We start from the raw sequence: 18,667 nt of genomic DNA, 5'->3' as shown, positions 1-18,667 counted from the left end.
AGGATAGGTGCTTTGGTTTCGCATTTGTGTGCGCCTACACGAAATTGTTCTGAGGCTCCTCTGCCCCTTCCCTGCTTTACCATCTACACACACACACACACACACACACACACACACACACACACAGCTTCTCCTTAAACGCTGCAGGCATTACAGATAGACAGAGTGGGTTTTGTTTTTTAAATTAAAAAAAAAAATCAGGCCTGCAATTAAGTGAAAACTCTTTTTTGCAAAAAGGTGCAGGACTATCTGGGGGTGACCAGAAGTTCCGTGGGTCCTCTCCGAACTTTGCAAGCCCCCCCCCCCTTCTCCGACATTTAAAAACACCACTTTCCAGACTCTACCGAAGGCCAGGCTCCTTCAATGTTTCCCGTATGTCTTTTGTTGAGTGTGAGGCGGGGGGAGAGACAGAGAGAGAGAGAGAGAGAGAGAGAGAGACTATCGTGGGGGTCTGCAGAGAGAGAGAGAGAGAAGGCCGTGTAGACCCCGCGTCTGGAGCCTAAAGCCGTGGGTCCCGGGGTGCGCTAGCCTTGTGGGTTCCCCCCGCTGCCAGGCCTGGCACAAATCTTCGGAACGCGCTGGCCAATGTTTAACCCGAATGCGGTGGCCACCAGGCCGCTTTTGTTTGTTCGCAAATTAATCACCCAGCGCACGGCCGGCGCCAGAGTGGGTTTAATCACCCACCGGGAGGGGGGCGCGACGGCCAGCAGAGACAGAGGAGTTCGCACCTTCCCCGCTTTTGATCCCGAGTTACCGCGGCCTCCCAGCAGAATACGAGCCTCCGGGGCCGAGTCTGGAGGTCAGTCATAATTGGCGAAGTTTGCAGACCATTAGCAAGATGTCGACATTTTCGATCCAGAACCCCGCAAACTTTCCTCTCTTCCCCCCCACCCCCCAACCCTTGTGAGCAAGAATGGGGGACGGGTTATGGAGCGGTAACAGGGGTGACCCCAGGGTTAAGTCAGAACTACGGGCAAAATACAGGCATTGGAGGGAGGGGGCCATGTGAGGGCCAGAAATCCCGCTCGTCCACGCAGGGGCCAGAGGCAAGTCGAGATATTTACGAGTGAAATTAGCAAGCTCCCTTCCCAAGTCCAAAACAGAAAGGAGGCCAAGAAAGCAGAGGACCTAGTGAAACATCTCTCTCCCGTGCATCTGGTCGCTTGAGGGCACCGAGACAGTGAAGAGTGGGGGGGGAGGGGGTGTCAGTCGCATTGTGGCTGCAGAACTACTTTCTACGTGGAGCGGCCGGGCAGAGATTGGCTGGCGAGTGCAGGCAAAACCAGATCGCGGGGATTTGGGGCGCTCCTGAAAGCGCCGCCGAGCTGCCCCGGGCTCAGGAGGCGAGCGATGTGGGGGAGGGGGTGGGCTTGGGCCTCCAGAGACTCGTGAAACCCTGCAGTGACCTCGGTGGAAGGCGTAAGGAGGGGTAGGCCCGGCCTCTCGCACCCTCCAGGATCGGGCCGCGAGGGACGCGGGGGAGGGGGCGTCTGACACCCCAGGGCCCTGCCGCCCTCTCTCTTCTCTCTCCCTCTTTCTCTCTTCTCCACCACCGGCACAGAGACACCAGAGAAAGACAGGCCGAAAGGGAAAGAAGGGGGTGAGATGGCGAGCCAGACGGAGTTCGAAGAACCACTCCATTCTCTCTGGTGACTTCAGGGAATTCTCAGCGCTGGCGCCAAGCGCTCTTAACCATGTGCGTCAAAAATGCGAGGCTGGAGAAGCTTGTCGCCTCTAAAGTTCCGCCCCTATCTCGAGGCCGTTGGCCCACAATAGAAGTGCATTTCACCCTCCACTTGCTCCCATTTCGGAGTCTGGGAGCTGGGGGCGTGGGGATGTACAGGGCGGACTAAGAGAGGACCGCGCTGGCTGCCTACACACAGACACACACAATCCCAAGCCTTGGGTTTTCTAGCCCCCTAGGCCTTGAAATCAAACCTTTCTCGCTCCTTTACACTCAAGGAAGCTCTCCACCCAGAAAGGGTAAAAGAAACATTCTACCCAAGATTTCCATCCATCCAGGCAGGGACGCCCAACTCCCTGCCCGGGCACCCCCAGAAGCGAGAAATGTGGGTTTGGGGAAGCCTCTGATCCAGACAGGGAACTGTGGTAACATACCAATTCCGACGCCTCCCTCCCCCTTCACCCCCGCTGAGCACCCCCACCCCCACCCCCCCACACCCTACCTGAACTGGAACCAGTCACCTCGCCTCTGGGGTGGGGGCGTATCGCGGTTTGTTTTACAAATTCACCCCCCGACTTCTGGTGAGATAAGTCCCCGGGTGGAGAAAGGACTGAGGCACTGGAGAGATAAGTGCAATGCCCCGAGAAGATACAAGGAGGGCGCGCTCCCCCTACCAGCTCTCCCAGGGCCGCCGAGGTGAGGGCAGAGGTTCGGCCGGGGCAGGCCCAGAACCTAGTCCCTCGCCGCGCTCCTTCCGTCCCGATCTCCATTCTCTCCTCTACCCCTCACGCACACATTCAGGTGGAACTCGGGGAGCCCGGATTCGGATAGAAGACGAGATCTTAAAAGGGCTGGCAAATTGCATTTCAAAAAAATCCCCGAGTCCGCCCTCCCGGGGTGAGCGCAACCGGGGCCGGAGGCGCAGGCTGTGTACGTGTTTGCGTGTACGTGTTTTCGCGCGGGTGGCTCGGTCCCGGGGTGCCCGCGCGTGTCCGCGCGCGGGAGCGGCGGGGCGCTTGGGTCCCCGCCCACGGCCTCGGGGTGGGGCCCGGGGGAGAGGGAGCCCCCGCACGCGTGTGCCCGGGAGCCCGCGAGCCCAGGAGCCGGGAGCCCGGCGCCGAGAGCCACCCGAGCTCGGGAGCCCTTCGGCGGCGGCCGGGCGGAGCTGGGCTCCACGTGGGGCCGGGGGAGCGCGCAAGCCCGGAGTCTCGGCGCTCGCCTCTCCGCCGCTGCCGCCTTTTGTTGCGGCCGGCGGCCCGAACGGCAGCTCGCCGGGGGCTCGGCCGTCCGCCTGGCCCTCCCGGGGCCGCGGCGAGAGGGCGAGCCGCAGAGGGAAACGGCCGCGGCGGCCGGCGAGGAGAGGCGAGCCGAGCGCGCGAGAGGCGAGCGCCCCTGCCCGGCGCCCGGCGCGCTCCTCCGCCCTTCCTGGCCCGGCTCGCTCGTTCCCTCCTCCTCCCCCTTCCTCCCGGGCCCTGCCTCCTCCCTCGATCCGGGGCTGGATGACTGAGGCATTTCAGACGTGGGCTGAGCCAGCGCGAGCGAGCGAGCTCAGGGGCTGCAGCGATCTCTCGATAAGCCACCTAGAGGCGACTCTGTGCGCGCTCCCCAGTGGCTCCCCGCCCTCCCTCTGATCATGTTGACATATTCACAGGACAGGCAGTTAGTACCGATGCGGCGCTGCGACGTTACAGTTTCCGACACCTTCTTTTTATAACTCGGCTCTATCCCCCAGCACTCGACCTGTGAAAACCACGCCTATGCAGCAACACAATTGGTCCGAAAGCGTCAAAGAGCCAATCAAGAGGCCTCCGGCTCCCCGCAGCCCACAGCACAGCCCGACCTTCTAGAGCCGCCGTGCAGACGCCCGGGGAATTCTAGAGGCGGAGGAGGGTGGCGCGGAGCTCTCGCTCGCTCGCTCTCGCTCCCCCCTCCCTTTCCTCGCGCTCCCTCTCCCGCTCCGTCCCTCTCTCCCCCCGTCTCCTGTCTCTCCCCTCTCTCTCCCTCCTCTCTCTCCCCCTCTCCCCCTGTTCATTCCCCCCACTCAATCCTCCTGCCCTGCGCGTCTGGACGCAGATTTAGGAAGCGATTTCGCTCACGTTTTAGGACAAGGAAGACAGGCGCGGGAGAGGAGCGCCGCGGGACTCGGATTGCAACCCAGGACACCCTCCGGAGGCTCGGAGCAGAGGAAGGAGGAGGAGGGCGGACGGAAGCCAGTTTGCAGTTCAAGTTTTGATAGCGCTGGTAGAAGAGAGCTTGAATCAGAGATTTTTTTTTTTTTTTTTTTTTTTTTTTTAAAGGCGAGAGACTTTTCCGCTCTCTCGCTCGCTGGCGGAGCCGGGTCTAGCGCTACAGCAGACGCCTCCAGCGAGAGAGAGGGAGAGGAAGAGAGACAGGGGGGCGGGGAAGAAGGAGAAGAGAAGGTAAAAAGTCTCTCGGAGCTGAGTCGTCCCGCAATCGCAACAAAGAACCGGGGGCCGGGGAGCGATTCCTGGGACCGGGGGCTGAAGTGTCGATTCGGCTAAGCGGCGGGGCTCGGGCGCCAGTGAGACCCTGCTCGCTGCTCTCGCCTGTGAAACCGACTTCCAGGAGCGGCTTTTTAAAAAACGCAAGGCACAAGGACAGTCACCCCAGCGACTATGTCTCCTGATTTCTCGCCTTGCCCTCTTTAAAAGAGGCACTCCCCCTTCCCCAAAAGACACTTCCCCCCCCTTCCCTAGGGTGCTTTAGTTGTGATTCCCCCCCCCCTTTTTTTTTTCTTCTTTTTTTTTCTTTCTCAAACTATGTGCTGCTGTTAAAAACCAAAACAAAACCAAACAGCAGCTGCGGACTTGTCCCCGGCTGGAGCCCAGCGCCCCGCCCGGAGTGGATGAGCCTCTCCATGAGAGATCGGTCATTCCTGGGACAAGCATGGCCTACCATCGTTCCTACCTCACCGGGCGCCGGACTTCGCCATGAGCGCGGTGCTGGGTCACCAGCCGCCCTTCTTCCCCGCGCTGACGCTGCCCTCCCAACGGCGCGGCGGCGCTCTCCGCTGCCGGGCGCCCTGGCCAAGCCGATCATGGATCAATTGGTGGGGGCGGCCGAGACCGGCATCCCTTTCTCGTCCCCTGGGGCCCCAGGCGCATCTGAGGCCTCTGAGACCATGGAGCCCGAAGAAGAGGTGGAGGATGACCCCAAGGTGCACCTCGAGGCCAAAGAACTTTGGGATCAGTTCCACAAGCGGGGCACCGAGATGGTCATTACCAAGTCGGGAAGGTAAGCACGCAGCAGGGCCCCCCTCCCCCAAGCTAATGGAGGTGTTTTCTTTCTCCCCCCACCTTGCCTTTATCTCTCTCTGTTCCCAGAATACCCGCGTTTGCCAGTTACTCGGGCTTAGGCAAAACTTGGTTCCCCTGGAACCAGGTACAGACATTCCCCGGCCCCTGCCCCACGGTGGGAAATTTCGGCTTACCCTGGCCCTTTGCAGCCCTAGTTCCTCCCACCTCGGTCGGCACCCTGGATTCCCTACAGGCTAGATAGGATTTTTCCAAGGCACTCAGACATCTCCTGCAGGAAGAAAGAAAACCACCCCATGGCAGGAAGTTCGCTGTTCAAACCTTTCTGGAACATCCTTATGTCTTTGTTGATGTTCTGGGTTTTGTTTGTTTCATTTTGTTCCCAGCGAGAAAAACTTCACTGCCCCTTTTCTTTTGTGTGGTAGTGGGAGACCCCGAAGCTGGCTCTCCATTTGCCCTTTCTGCTCTCCAGCCTAGCCTCTGGGTCTGCAGGGGGGCCTGCGCTGGCCTCCGGCAGGGTCACAGAGAAATGGAAGGGCATTTGGGTTTGTTTGTCTACACTGCTTCACGTGTCCGTAATCCGAGGGAGAGTTTAGGCAATTTTGGATAATTAAGATGATGTTTGCAGATCCAAGGCCCCTGGAGAGACACATGCTGCTTTTTTCTATATTACCGACCATATTTTATATAACGAAAAGGTCCTTGCCTGACCGAAACCTGCCTGTCCCTTAAAATCAATGATTTTTTTTTTTTTATGGCATTGAAGTCCATCAAGGCATAGTGTTGGAATAATAAAAATAAACTCCCTCTCTTGAGGGATGTCTCCAGCTTTCGGTATCTTTCCTAGCAAAATGAGGCCAAAGCTGGGCATAAAAATTCTCTAAACCCAGAAGACATTACCTCGGTTTCACAGCGAAGTGCTTCCTTTCGAGTCAGGACCGTGGGTTGCCACCGCTTCTGGGAAATAAGAAGCTGTTGGTGGTACAGCCTTGCCTTTCGGGACGGGCCCGAGCCAGGGGAGAAATGTGGTTAGCAGCATGCCAGGCAGATTGGTTATCAGGCCCAGAAGTCCACCCCAAACTACAGAATTCGTTTTGAGAACTCACTGAAGGCCGGTTTCATTTCCCCCAGAGGCGGGTTCGCTGCTCCATAGCAGGGAAGCTGGACGTTTATTTCCTTGATAAATTTAACTTTTTCTCAGCAGTGGCGAATTCTAGCCTTGACTGACCCCACTTTAAGTAAAATCCTACCCCTAGCTGTTTAGAAGTAGGCACTCCCGGGGACAGGGGGGAAAGGCCAGAATTTCTCTGTAAAGAGGGCCATCTGTGAAGTCCGACAAGAGGAAAAAATTGTGGAGAGATATTAGACGCTGTAGAGAAAGGGAGTGCCATAATTCACTTGTTTTGAACCTTGAGACATTTCGCCGTGGAGAAATTGAGGGTACGTAACACTTCTGTCGTGGAAGGATATAATATTGCCCTCAGTGGCCTTCCTCTGAAACAGAAACTCCTCAGTCAATCACGGCAGAAAGTTTTGAATTTGATTGAAATATTTTAGGGTAAACAGGGACTCAAACCCAAGAGCCTGAGCCATTTCTTTTTCTCTTCCCTTGCTGTTGTAGGCGAATGTTTCCTCCATTTAAAGTAAGATGTTCTGGGCTGGATAAAAAAGCCAAATATATTCTATTGATGGACATTATAGCTGCTGATGACTGTCGATATAAATTCCATAATTCTCGGTGGATGGTGGCTGGTAAGGCTGACCCTGAAATGCCAAAGAGAATGTACATTCACCCAGACAGCCCGGCTACCGGGGAACAGTGGATGTCCAAAGTTGTCACTTTCCACAAACTGAAACTCACCAACAACATTTCGGACAAACACGGATTTGTAAGTTTCACCGCTCAGTAAAATTTTCTCTTTCTTCACCTTAGCCAAGGCAGCGCTTCCCCTGTCCTTGTAAAATCCCAGGTTTCTGCTCAGACTTCTCCTCGCCCTCTGTTGCTAAGTGTAGCAAAAGTTGTTCGATCGGAAACAGAGCCAGAGAGAGGATTCCGGGGTGTTTCTCTTTGGATAATGGAAGGCCTGGCGCTCTAAAAGAAACCAGGGCGAGAACACTCACCACTCGCGTTCTGTGGCAATTCCAGGTCTTGGTGAACGCCTGACTGTGAAGTTAAAAACCAATTGTGAAGCTACAAAATCAATTTTAAAGTTATGTGTCTGCCAGGAATTTGTTTTGAGCTATCATACTTCTGTTTGGAAACGAGCCTTATTATTTCTTGGGCGGGGGGTTAAGGTTCAGAGCCCTGGCTACGTTGGTTAAAAGTGTGTGAGTACATTTTTGGAAAGATTTTTTTTTTTTTTTCTCCTACGAGAAAAAGAAACTCGGGCTTAGGTGAAAGTCAGGTTTGCTAGAAATGAGACGGAGCTCTCCAGGATAAAAATGATGTGCATGTTGGAGGTGTATGCATGGAGTCGGTGGGAGAGTCCTTAGAAACTTTGAGGAGACCGGAATTGCTTGTAAAAGTCAAGCCAAACACCTTTTGCCCCCTGCCCCTCCCCCCTCCCCAACATTTCAATAAAATAAACCGAGTGATAAGCGAGAATCAGCAGAAAGATTAGGCCCAGGAAGATGTGAATGACGCGGAAATATCTTCAGCGGGCAGGAATTGCATTTGAAGCCTTTGATTTGATTAAGGCATAAATATTCCTCTCTAGAGTTCAACCTTGCAGGGCTTTAAGTGGATTGGGCTCGTCAATTAGTGGGCGCTTAAAGGACTGAATCATTTTGTAAATTAAAATGCATGTTTTTCTCTATCTTTTAAGACTTTGGCCTTCCCAAGTGATCACGCAACGTGGCAGGGGAATTATAGTTTTGGTACTCAGGTAGGCTAGGGTTCAAGGTACGAACGGACCTTAGATGGTGAGGGTGGGGGGGACCCTTTGGAAACCGAGGAGCAGTTTGGATTCTCCAGAAGATAACATGTGTGGAGCGGAGTGTGCCCAAAGAGGTGCTCCGAGGAGAGGAGGTGGGCTCCAGACGAGCTTGGTACCCTTCGGTGGGGTAGATGTCAGCCTGGCAGGGGTCCTAAGGCCCCGTTTGTCTCACTAACCCCTTTTTTTTTTTTTTTTTTTGCTGTGTCTCCCCTCTCCCCTGCGCCCCGCCCCCCGCAGACCATATTGAACTCCATGCACAAATATCAGCCACGGTTCCACATTGTGAGGGCCAATGACATCTTGAAACTTCCTTATAGTACATTTCGACATACTTGTTCCCCGAGACTGAGTTCATCGCCGTGACAGCATACCAGAATGACAAGGTAACCAAAAGGCGCTTTTTCTTTTCCACAGAGACATTTCCCCCCCTCACCTTTAAGCTGCCTGGGGAAGACACTGAGGGATTTACAAAAGAATTGGGACGGGAGAGGCTCAGTTTTCTTCTGTGATTTGAGCTTCAGGGGAGCTTTTGGGGGGGAAGGGGGCTCTGAGCGCGTCCAAGAGGCAGGGAACGCACAAAACAAAACAAAAACTTGACCAGCTAGGACTCCAACGCAGAGTGAAAACATGCCAAACTAACTTTGCTAGTGAGCAGCTCCTGTAACCGTGTTGCCACCGGCTTCCCCACTCCTGGCTTTTTCTTGTTTGTTTTGAGGCTCAGCTTCCTCTCCTTCTGGAAGAAGCATCAAAAACCAGGTTCCAGGTTCTAAAGGCACCAGCTAAAAAGTTAGGGCAAAAGCCATTTGGGATATCCTGGGAGGAGAATCCCATTGGAGAACAGATTTTCTCCCCTAGCCAGAAACCCTGAGTAGCTGGTCTGGTTTTTATTACCTTTTATGCTGCTGTGTTTTTTATGGTGTGTGTGTGTGTGTGTGTGTGTGTGTGTGTGTGTGTGTGGTTGGAAAAACCTCCTCTGATCACAGGTCATGCTAATCGAGTTGTCTGAGGCTTTTGAGATGAGATGACCAAACTCATCCTTCATTTGAGGGTTGTTTTTTTTTTCTCCCTTGGGCCTGAAGCCCAGATTAGAAGTACCCCCCAAATGGACCAGTAGGCAGCACCTGGTATGTCAAGTTATGCTGGCCTGAAGGTCATGGGCATGTGCACTGAGAGACCCGGGGAAAGTGAAGCTTGCTGATTCCCCAGCTCCCAGCTTGACTGTCAGCAGGCTGTTCTGGGGGTGCGAGCAGCAGAGGACCCCTGCTCTTCTGAGCCCTGTTTCCTTTTGCATTTGAATACGTTGTCCCCACGGGTGGGTGCTCTGACTTTCTAGATCTCTTTTTTTTTTTTCCTCTAAGGGAAGGATTTGAAAGATTACATACTATGGCATTTTGCCCCAGCGTGCAAATGCACGCTCCCTCTAGACCCAGAATCCTGTGAATCTGAGTTGTTAAAGTAATAATAAAACATTGCATTTTTGATGGGACAAAGAGGCCACAGGCCTTCTCCAACCTAAGGGGGGGTGACAGAGCATATAAATGAAAACAAATGTTTCCAGTGGTCATTCAGTCCTTTGACATCTGTAATTGTCAATATTGTAATTCCTCAACCCTCCTCCCCCGCACCGACCCCAACCCAGCAAAAAAAAAAAAAAAAATCAAACCCACTCTGGCACAAGAGCAGCGAAACCCCATAAATCATTTATTAGATTCACAGAAAAGTTTGGAGTGTATGCTCTGTGTGTGTGTGTGTGGTGTGTGTGTGTGTGTGTGTGTGTGTTTGGGGGCAGGATTTACGCCGTATTTTATGATTAATTGCACTGTATGAAAAAAAACAAAATGAAAGCATAATTTTAAGATCTACAGGTTGTCTCTTTTGACAACTTTGACAGTCTTTCCATTTCTAAACCCAAGCTCTCAAGGCTGCCTGCAGAACAGAATGAGGCATTTCCCAGACGGTATAATTTCAGTCTGGAATCCCTGCTGTGGCTTCCTATGGGAGGTGTAAGCCATGGTGTAGATCCTTGATTTTTCTCCGGGTCCCGTCCACCCTTACAACCGTTATTCCTCTCCCTTTCTCTTTAAACCTGGCATATACGAATGACTTCTTTTGGCGGTCCAATTTCTAGTAGACTGCGTTGGGGGGGCGGGAACTCCCCCCGAAACATTCTAGAAAATGAAGCCAATGTCTCTTTCTTGCTTGTGTCTCCTCCTCTAGATAACTCAGTTAAAATAGACAACAACCCTTTTGCAAAAGGTTTCCGGGACACTGGAAATGGCAGGAGAGAAAAAAGGTGAGTGGAGACCCAGGAGAGAAAAAAGGTGAGTGGAGACCCTTAACCAGTATTTTCTCAGGTAATTTGGAGAATTATTTTCCTTGGACCCAAGTCTCAACTGTTAGAAGCGGGATGCAGGCACTTATATTAAGAAGGTGTGTGTGTGTGTGTGTGTTGGGGGGGGGTGGTGGAAAAGAATTGACCGCCTCTCTGCTACCTGCTTGCAAGGACATGAACTAGGCCCACACCACACGGTCTCTGGAAGAAAAGTGTCAGGGATAACAGATCATATACAGTCGCCTATTCATTCCTAATGAAGTTCATCCCAGCCAGGTCCCAGGAAAGGACTAAACCATTCACAAAATGCTTTGGAATTTTTGCAATCTTGTCTTGCAAATACGGTCCGACAGAACTGAGGCCCCTTGAGAAATCTAGGATGCTCTCCTTCATGGGTATACATATCATTTTGCATTAAGCAGACAGCTGGATAGTATATGGAAGCAGCTCTCCCCTCCCCCACCCGCTTTCAAAGAATTTCCAAAATCCAGAAGATCAGCCCAGATTTTTAGCCTCTCCCCTTGCGGGGTGGGGGTGGGGGGGTAAGCGTTAAAAAGTAATTTCCAGCATCCACATAGATTTTTATTCTCCCCCTCCGGTTACGATGGGTAGGTCGGTAACACAATTAAAGTGCACCATGAAATAAGCAAGTTGGCAACCGCGGTCTTAGCAACCAGTGGGGAGTTTGGAGGCTGTGTGTGTTCACCAGCTGGGGCACCCAGTTCACCCTCCTTCTATAAGGCCGGCCGTTCAGCTGTCTGTGGCCCGTGCTCTTGCCCTAATGAACTGCTGATCTTGAGTGGAGCTGAAGCCTTCTTCCTCCAACAACCTCCTCCCCTCCGTGCCACACTCAGGCCTCCTTACAGGCTCCAGAACAATGCTCGGGTCTCTGGCTGCCTCGGGGCAAGCAGGTTTCAGAGAAACCGTGGGTGGTGGGCAGGGTGAGGTGTGCCCAGTGCGCCTCTTTGGAGAGGGTGAGGCGGACAAAGAGGGGAAATGTCTGTTCCGCTCTGTGACGCTGGGTGTGGGCTTCTGGCACAGAAAACAGCTCACCCTGCAGTCTATGAGGGTGTTCGATGACAGACAGAAGAAGGAGAATGGGACCTCAGATGAGTCCTCAAGCGAACAGGCAGCCTTTAACTGCTTTGCTCAGTCCTCGTCTCCAGCTGTCTCCACCGTAGGGACATCGAACCTCAAAGGTAGGACCTGATCGCCTCCAGATTCTCCACTCCAGGTTTGGGGGTGGGGGGGCGGCGGCTGGGAGATTTGGGGGGTGGGGGTATCCACCAGGGACCCTGCCCTTCAAAAACTTCAGATGCTTCTTCAAGTCCCTAAGCAGGAGCCACAGTTCAAAGAGGGTGGCCAGGTGTGTCCCCGTCCCTCAGGTGTATAAAGGAGAACTCCGAACCCCCTTCCTGCAAACCTTGGTTTGGCTGAGGCCGGGGTGGCTGTTCCTTCTCGGTGGGGCCATCTTTGAAAACTTGCGCGGAGCACGTCTCTGTCTCTGTCTCTCTCCCTCAACTCTCTCCAAGCTAGCAACTGCTGACTTTTTACTATCTTTGAGCTCTAGATTAAAATGTATTTGGCCTGAGGCGGGGGGGGGGGGGGGGGGGGGGCAGGGAGGGGATTCTCTGCCACCTGGAACAGGGACAGTGGCTGAGAAAACGTCCAGCTTTAGGGCCAACAATGGGAAAACAGCACTGGGGAAGCAGAGGAGGCCCTGGGGATCCAAGTAGGGAGAGTAGGGGAAAGAGAGAGAGAGAGAGCACAGACAAGATGCTTCAAATCCCCAGTTAGTTCCTGTGTTTAAAGAACAAGAACTATTTATTTGGAAAGACACACACACACTCTCAACGGGAAGAAACCTGTTTTTAAGTGAATTAAAATGAAAGTCCATTATGACTTCAGTCCATTTAAACTTTAAACATAAAATAAGATCCCTTTTTCTTTTCCTTTTTTTTTTTTTCCTGGGGGGAGACCCACAGAGGGTGTGGTGAAAGAATCTGTGATTGTCCCAGGGTGGGTGAGCGGGCTGCCCCCATCAGTCTGCAGGGACAGGGGCAACAGAAGGTTCCAGTTGAATGTGTGTGTGTGGAGGGAGGGTGTGGATTTCTGCCACTGCTACCAGGGCAGGGTTCAAACGGATCCTTCTGGAAGAATTCACAAATTTCTGGAAGGTGCCAATCTTGGACACTCACTGCACACAGACTCTGGATAGTAACTAGGAGGTGTTCCTGAAGTGAGTTTTAGGATACGTTTAATTCTGTTTCTAAAAAGTGAAGGCAGTGAACTGGGGAAAGGCGAGTAAAGGCTTTGACAGGGTAGGAGCTCAAGGGACGATTGCAAAAAAATAGTAAAAGTCCACTAGCGGTTGGGGGAGGGGGAGTTCTGGGGGGAAGGGGTTCAGTTCTATGTAAATATTGTAAATTGAGGGTTAGCTTAGTGAATCGTCCCAGTAAAGTTGTGAGGTGTCATCACTCCCACTTTGCGGATGAGAAAACTGAGGCCCGGAGAGGTTAAGGGGCCGGCCGGGGACCACACAGCTAGTACATGGCCGAGCTGGGATTCAGACCAGGCAACTGGAGTTCCCCGCTGGCCCAGATTGGAGCTCACGCCCTTCCGCTTGGCTTTTGTGCCCCTCCTATGGTAGATCTGTGTCCCAGCGAGGGGGGAGAGCGACGCCGAGGCCGACAGCAAAGAGGAGCACGGCCCGGAGGCCTGCGACGCGGCCAAGATCACCACCACCACGTCGGAGGAGCCGTGCCGCGACAAGGGCAGCCCCGCGGTCAAGGCGCACCTCTTCGCCGCCGAGCCCGGCGGCCGGCCCCGGGACAGCGGGCGGCTGGACAAGGCGTCGCCCGACTCGCGCCACAGCCCGGCCACCATCTCGTCCAGCACCCGCGGCCTGGGCGCCGAGGAGCGCCGGAGCCCGGGGCCGCGAGGGCGCGGCCACGTCCAAGGCCGAGGAGGCGCGCGCGCTGCCGGGCAAGGAGGCCTTCGCGCCGCTCACGGTGCAGACGGACGCGGCCGCCGCGCACCTGGGCCAGGGCCCCCTGCCGGGCCTCGGCTTCGCCCCCGGGCTGGCGGGTGTCAGCAGTTCTTCAACGGGCACCCGCTCTTCCTGCACCCCGGCCAGTTCGCCATGGGGGGCGCCTTCTCCAGCATGGCGGCCGGCATGGGGCCCCTGCTGGCCACCGTGTCCGGGGGCCTCCACCGGCGTCTCGGGCCTGGATTCCACCGCCATGGCCTCCGCGGCCGCGGCGCAGGGACTGTCGGGGGGCGTCGGCGGCCACCCTGCCCTTCCACCTCCAGCAGCACGTCCTGGCCTCGCAGGTAATTAGGGGTCATCCACCGGGCTCTCCAGACCCTCCCTCGGGGTCGCTCTGCTTACCCCGCCCTGCGTGCGATGCCAGACCCCCACCAGTCCCCCTGGCCTAGGAGCCCTAATAATAATAATTAATAATAATAATAATAATAATAATAATTGCTAGGTCGAGGTTTATCTCACTGACTCAGCATAACTCTGACACTCCCTCCCCCCCCCCCCCAAAAAAAAACTTCAAATTTTTTTCTAAGTTAAGGGCTGTTTCTAGTAGAGTAGGTAAGCAGTAATCATGCTTAATGGCTCTATCTGGCACTTCGGTTGTGCTCGGTCTGTTCTGCTGTTGTCACCTCCCCTTTATAGACGAAGTGGCAGAGGCCCAGAGATGTTGAGTCACTTATCCAAAGTCACACAGCCTGTAAGTGGTGGGGCAGAGGCGCTGACTTCAGGACCTTCTTCAGGGTCTATGATGTCGGCTTCAGAGCTCTAAGGCCTCTCCAATGGCTCATAGCCAACCGCCCCGCCAGGGATCACACAAGGGGGAGACCACGGCCTGGGGAGGGGCAGGGACTGCTTTTGGGTGGGAGTGGAGCCTTCTGCCTTTCCTTCCAGGGGGAAGCATGTCCCCTGTCCCTCACCCCAAGCAGGCCAGCCTGTCCCCCAAAGGGTTAATGGTTTGTGCCTGTGTGGGAAATGTCAGAGGATAGGGGCAGACTTCTTCGGCTGGCTGTGGCAGGCCTGGCGGCCTCTTATACGGGTCAGACAGCTGTGCTGGGGTGCAGGGCAGCTGGGGAGAAGTCGGGCCCGCTGGAAATGCTCTGAACCCAGCGAGAAAGGTTCTGTGGGGTTTTCTGCACGCCCTTGCCTTTGTTTTGTCTGAGTACATTCGTCTCCCTTCTCTGAGCCAAGAGGCAGGGTTTGCTCCCCTCTGGTGGGGGGGGGGGGGGAGGGGAGGAGGGAACTGAGAACAGGGCTGGCTTCTGGCCCTTCCCCTTGCTCCCCTCTCCTTCTGGAGACCCTGTCCTGGAGGGGCTGCCTGGGCAAACAGGTAGGTGGTCAGGGTACCTACCCCAAGGCAAAGGGACAGAGAGAACTGGCCCAGGCCAGGGGGCCTGAGTTTTAAATTCAGCTTCTGGAACTTGAAGCTGAGTGGCTTCCTGTACCTGTGGGGCCTACCTCAGTTTCTCTACCTGTAATACCAATGTATCAGGCCAGATGATTTCTTTGTCTCCGTTTAGAGCAAACACCTTTCGCTCCCCCCACCCCCAATTGCCTTTAGCAAATGTATGTCCCACAATTTATACCCTCTGCTACCTTTGTGGCTGGACTAGCCTGCAGCCCCATTTATCAGGTGCACCGACTGACCCCAGTGGGAGAATTTCTAACAGTTCTGTTGGTCAGGTGCCCCATGTAGCGCATTGCGGGCCTTAGCCCATTCACTATGCAAAGTCCCAGTAAGGGTACGAACTATCTCGTATATCCCTGGGTTTTGTTTTTGTTGTTGTTGTTGTTGTTGTTTTTCCTCCGTAAGAAAGCTGGGGCACAGGGAGTGAAGTGGATCTAGAGAAGGAAAGCTGAGTGCCCCAGCCCCAGAGATTAATGACTTGCCCAAGGCCCCAAGGTTGGGGGGGAGGGGGCGGGTGGTCGGCCGAGGTTGGCTCCTCCCCGCCGCGCAGGCCCTGCGGGCCGATTCACCGCCCGCGTTTCTCTTTCTCCCCGCAGGGCCTGGCCATGTCGCCTTTCGGAAGCCTGTTCCCTTACCCCTACACGTACATGGCCGCGGCGGCGGCCGCGTCTTCGGCCGCGGCCTCCAGCTCGGTGCACCGACACCCCTTCCTCAACCTGAACACCATGCGCCCGAGGCTGCGCTACAGCCCCTACTCCATCCCCATGCCGGTCCCGGACAGCAGCGGCCTGCTCACCACCGCCCTGCCGTCCATGGCCGCGGCCGCGGGGCCCCTGGACGCCAAAGCCGCCGCGCTGGCCGCCAGCCCGGCCTCGGTGGCCGTGGACTCGGGCTCGGAACTCAACAGCCGCTCCTCCACGCTTTCCTCCAGCTCTGTGTCCTTGTCGCCCAAACTCTGCCCGGAGAAGGAGGCGGCCACCAGCGAACTGCAGAGCATTCAACGGTTGGTCAGCGGCTTGGAGGCCAAGCCGGACAGGTCCCGCAGCGGGTCCCCGTAAAGCCCTCCCTAGAAAAAAATCTCTTCATTCCAGTCTCCAGTCTGCAGTGCACTTTGTTGGATGTAAAATAAACCACGGGCGCGCCGTGGGGTTGGCCCTTTGTGCAGTCCTGTCTGGGAAGGGGTGCCGGACTCCTCGAGAATGTGCTAGAAACAGGCCCTGTCTTCTTGGCGTGGTTTATATATCCAGGATCTGACTCAGATTCTGGGGCCCAGAAATGTCTGTTGCCTTGAGCTGTTGGGGTAGGAGTTAAACCATTTATAGCCACAGCACCTCCCGCCACAAGGCTGGTCTGGTTGCTGTGGGGAGAAATAAAGGTAGCCAGGCCCACCAGGAGGGGAGGTGTTGAAAGGCTTCTCCCCCAGTGCAGATTTATATATATATATTTTTTTCCTTCACCGTGTCAAGTAGAAACAAAAACAAAATTAAAAAAAAATATATACTGGGGACAAATGAATACATTAACATGATTCTGTTTGTGAACATTAAAACTTTATAGTGACTTGCGTATCAGTTCTAAATAAATGACTGAGCAGCATTGTTTGGGGAAGGAAGTCCTTGCCATCCTTCTTTGGTCTCTATTAAGGAAATCTGTGTCTTTTTAATATTCTTGTGATGTTTTAAGAGCCGCTATAGGTCTCTTTTTGCATGATCCACAGTAATGTATTTGTGGTTTTTATTTGAATGCTTGCTTTTAGAGAGAAAAGAACATGAACCCATACTCCCCCCCCCCCCCCATTCTCTACCCTCCAATCGGCAATCCCAAGGGGGGGAGGATTTAAAGGGAAGGGGTAGGGAGAACACACACACACAAAGTGAATTTATTTTATCTCATCTTTGTAGCAGGATTTATGTCTCAGTTAATTCTCTTTCCTCTATATGCAATAACAAGGTTTTAAGAAAAATAATAAAGAAGAAGCGAGACTATTAGACAAAGTATTTATGTAATTATTTGATAACTCTTGTAAATAGGTGCAATATGAATGCTCGGAAAATTAAACTTTAATTTATTGACGTTGTACATAGGTCTATGTAAATAGGATCGCAGCCGCCTGGTTTTGTGTTCTTGTTTTCCTTTCGTCAATTTTATTTCAAGGCCACAGGATCGCTTTTAAAACTAGAAAACACACTTTCTGCACCGACACCAACAGACTTTCAAAAGAGCTGTCTGAAAAAAAAAAGTTTTTTCTTTTTTAGTGTCCAAGAATGGGGGGGGGGGGGGAAGCACCATTGTCTATTTCACCCCAAACTGGGGAGGTGTGCAACTTACCTTAAGTTCCTTAAAATATAACACCCTAAGAGTGTTTCTGAGATTGCTTGGGGAGGGGGGGTGGGGGGGGGCCCGGGAGTGCAGAGGCTGTGGATTGATTTTCTAATTTTTCTTTTGTATTTGTATTTGCTAGTCTGATTTCTTCAAAACGAAGTGGGATTGACTACTGTCTTCAATATTGATGGTGTTTTGAATTGGTGCCTATGAGTCAGGTGCTGAGGGATGGTTTAAAGACAAAAATTCATGAAGGTATATTTTGTGTTATAATTGTTGATGAGTTCTTTGGTTTTCTGTATTTCTTCCCCTCTCTTTAAAAACAGCATTGAAATTTCAATAAATTTTTATTGAAATGTCCCTGGGCCTCGTGTGAAGTGCTTTCTTTAGAAAACTTTGCTGCAAACGGAGGCTTCTGTCCCCTCTTGCTTCCTCAATCCCCTTCCCTTCGCCTTTAAGTAATTAAGACCGCCCCCACGGAACCCAAATGAGCTGTCACTCAAGTTCCAAAGCTAAAAACAAAAGTCCCTTACTGGGGCGAAGGGAGCCGCTCCGATCTGAAATTACTTTTCCTTTAAATTAGGGAGCAAAACGAGAGACGGGAAGAGAAGACTGATTAGAATCGGGTTGAATTGCAATTTCAGATACTTAAGTTTTAATGGAAAAAGAATGCTCCCCTCCCCAAGTCCGTGGTTCCCACACGAGTCCGACCAAAAATACGGTCGAGGACTGCGAACGTTTTCGTTTTAGGCTCGCTCTCCCTTTTCACGTCGATCCGGAAAATGCAAGTCAAAACTATCTCCTTGCATCAGTGTGCAAAAAAAAAAAAAAAAAAAAGCGAGATCTCGCCGCCAGACCAGGCTGGGCAAGGCAGCGACCCTCCCGGGTGGTGGGAGACCTGGCAGGGCCCCAACGTCCCCCGTGTCTCTGCTGGGACCCTGCTGACCCAGGGCTCCCCAACGTGCGTGCGGAATGCGGCCAGCTCCGCGCAAACTTAGCTGTGTCACGCGAGGGGGAGGCAGGTTTTCACCGCCAGGGAAAGGTAATTCGAGGGCGCATAGTTGACCCCCTCCCAGGGAAAAGTCACCCAGGAGGCTGACACCCTCCTCCGGCCCTCCCCTCCAGCCAGCCTCCAGGCTGTTTGGGGAGTTGCCTTTTGAAGTTCAATTTATTTTTGAAACATTCAATAAAAAATAGCGAGGCCGTGACAGCCTTTTGGTCTCCTAGTGTCCCCACCCCCACCCTCGCCGTGGAGGTGTATTTGTGCGGGGGGGGGGGGGGGGTGGGGGGTGGGAGGGGGGCGGGCAAGGGAAGGTTCTCGAGGCCTTTTCTTGCCCTGGGGGCCGTGACGTGAGGACCCAGCCGGAGCCTGCCTGGCGGCTGCCTCCCTCCCCCTCCCTGGAGCCCGCCAGCCCGGCCCCAAGTCCCTGTCACCTTCGGGCCTCTTGAATGGCCGGCAAGGAGGATCCCTCTCCCCTCCCTCCTCCCGGACTTGGAAGGGGATCGAGGTCGGGACCTTTGGGGGGGGGGGGGAGTGGCAAGCTCCTTGCATCTCCAGCCAGGCACGTGGGGCGCCACACACCCTCTCCAGTGCTGTCTTCCCGGGTGAGAGGGCAAACGACCGGGGGGGGGGGGGGGGGGGGGGGCTTGTCGGGCCTGGGGACCTTTGG

The 18,667-nt window shown here is 54.0% G+C and overlaps 1 protein-coding gene across 1 annotated transcript; it reads left to right on the top strand.

The window, feature by feature from the left end:
• The first annotated feature begins 3,693 nt into the window (after positions 1-3,693).
• On the top strand, positions 3,694-17,357 carry TBX3 (T-box transcription factor 3). The gene is given in 18 exon segments (XM_053902080.1): positions 3,694-4,569; positions 4,572-4,601; positions 4,604-4,686; positions 4,688-4,714; positions 4,716-4,939; positions 6,581-6,848; positions 7,785-7,844; positions 8,133-8,217; positions 8,220-8,291; positions 10,122-10,188; positions 11,269-11,426; positions 12,878-12,894; positions 12,896-13,159; positions 13,161-13,316; positions 13,319-13,429; positions 13,431-13,502; positions 13,504-13,560; positions 15,272-17,357. Coding segments are annotated over 18 exon segments (2,232 nt in total). The 5' UTR covers positions 3,694-4,550; the 3' UTR covers positions 15,734-17,357.
• Positions 17,358-18,667: the final 1,310 nt, after the last annotated feature.

Source organism: Panthera pardus, unplaced genomic scaffold (assembly GCF_024362965.1).
Source record: "Panthera pardus isolate Hobbes unplaced genomic scaffold, ASM2436296v1 HiC_scaffold_15, whole genome shotgun sequence".
Taxonomy (NCBI): Eukaryota; Metazoa; Chordata; class Mammalia; order Carnivora; family Felidae; genus Panthera; species Panthera pardus.
The sequence above is the reverse complement of the archived record's forward strand: the minus strand, read 5'-3'. Positions and strand labels throughout refer to the sequence as shown.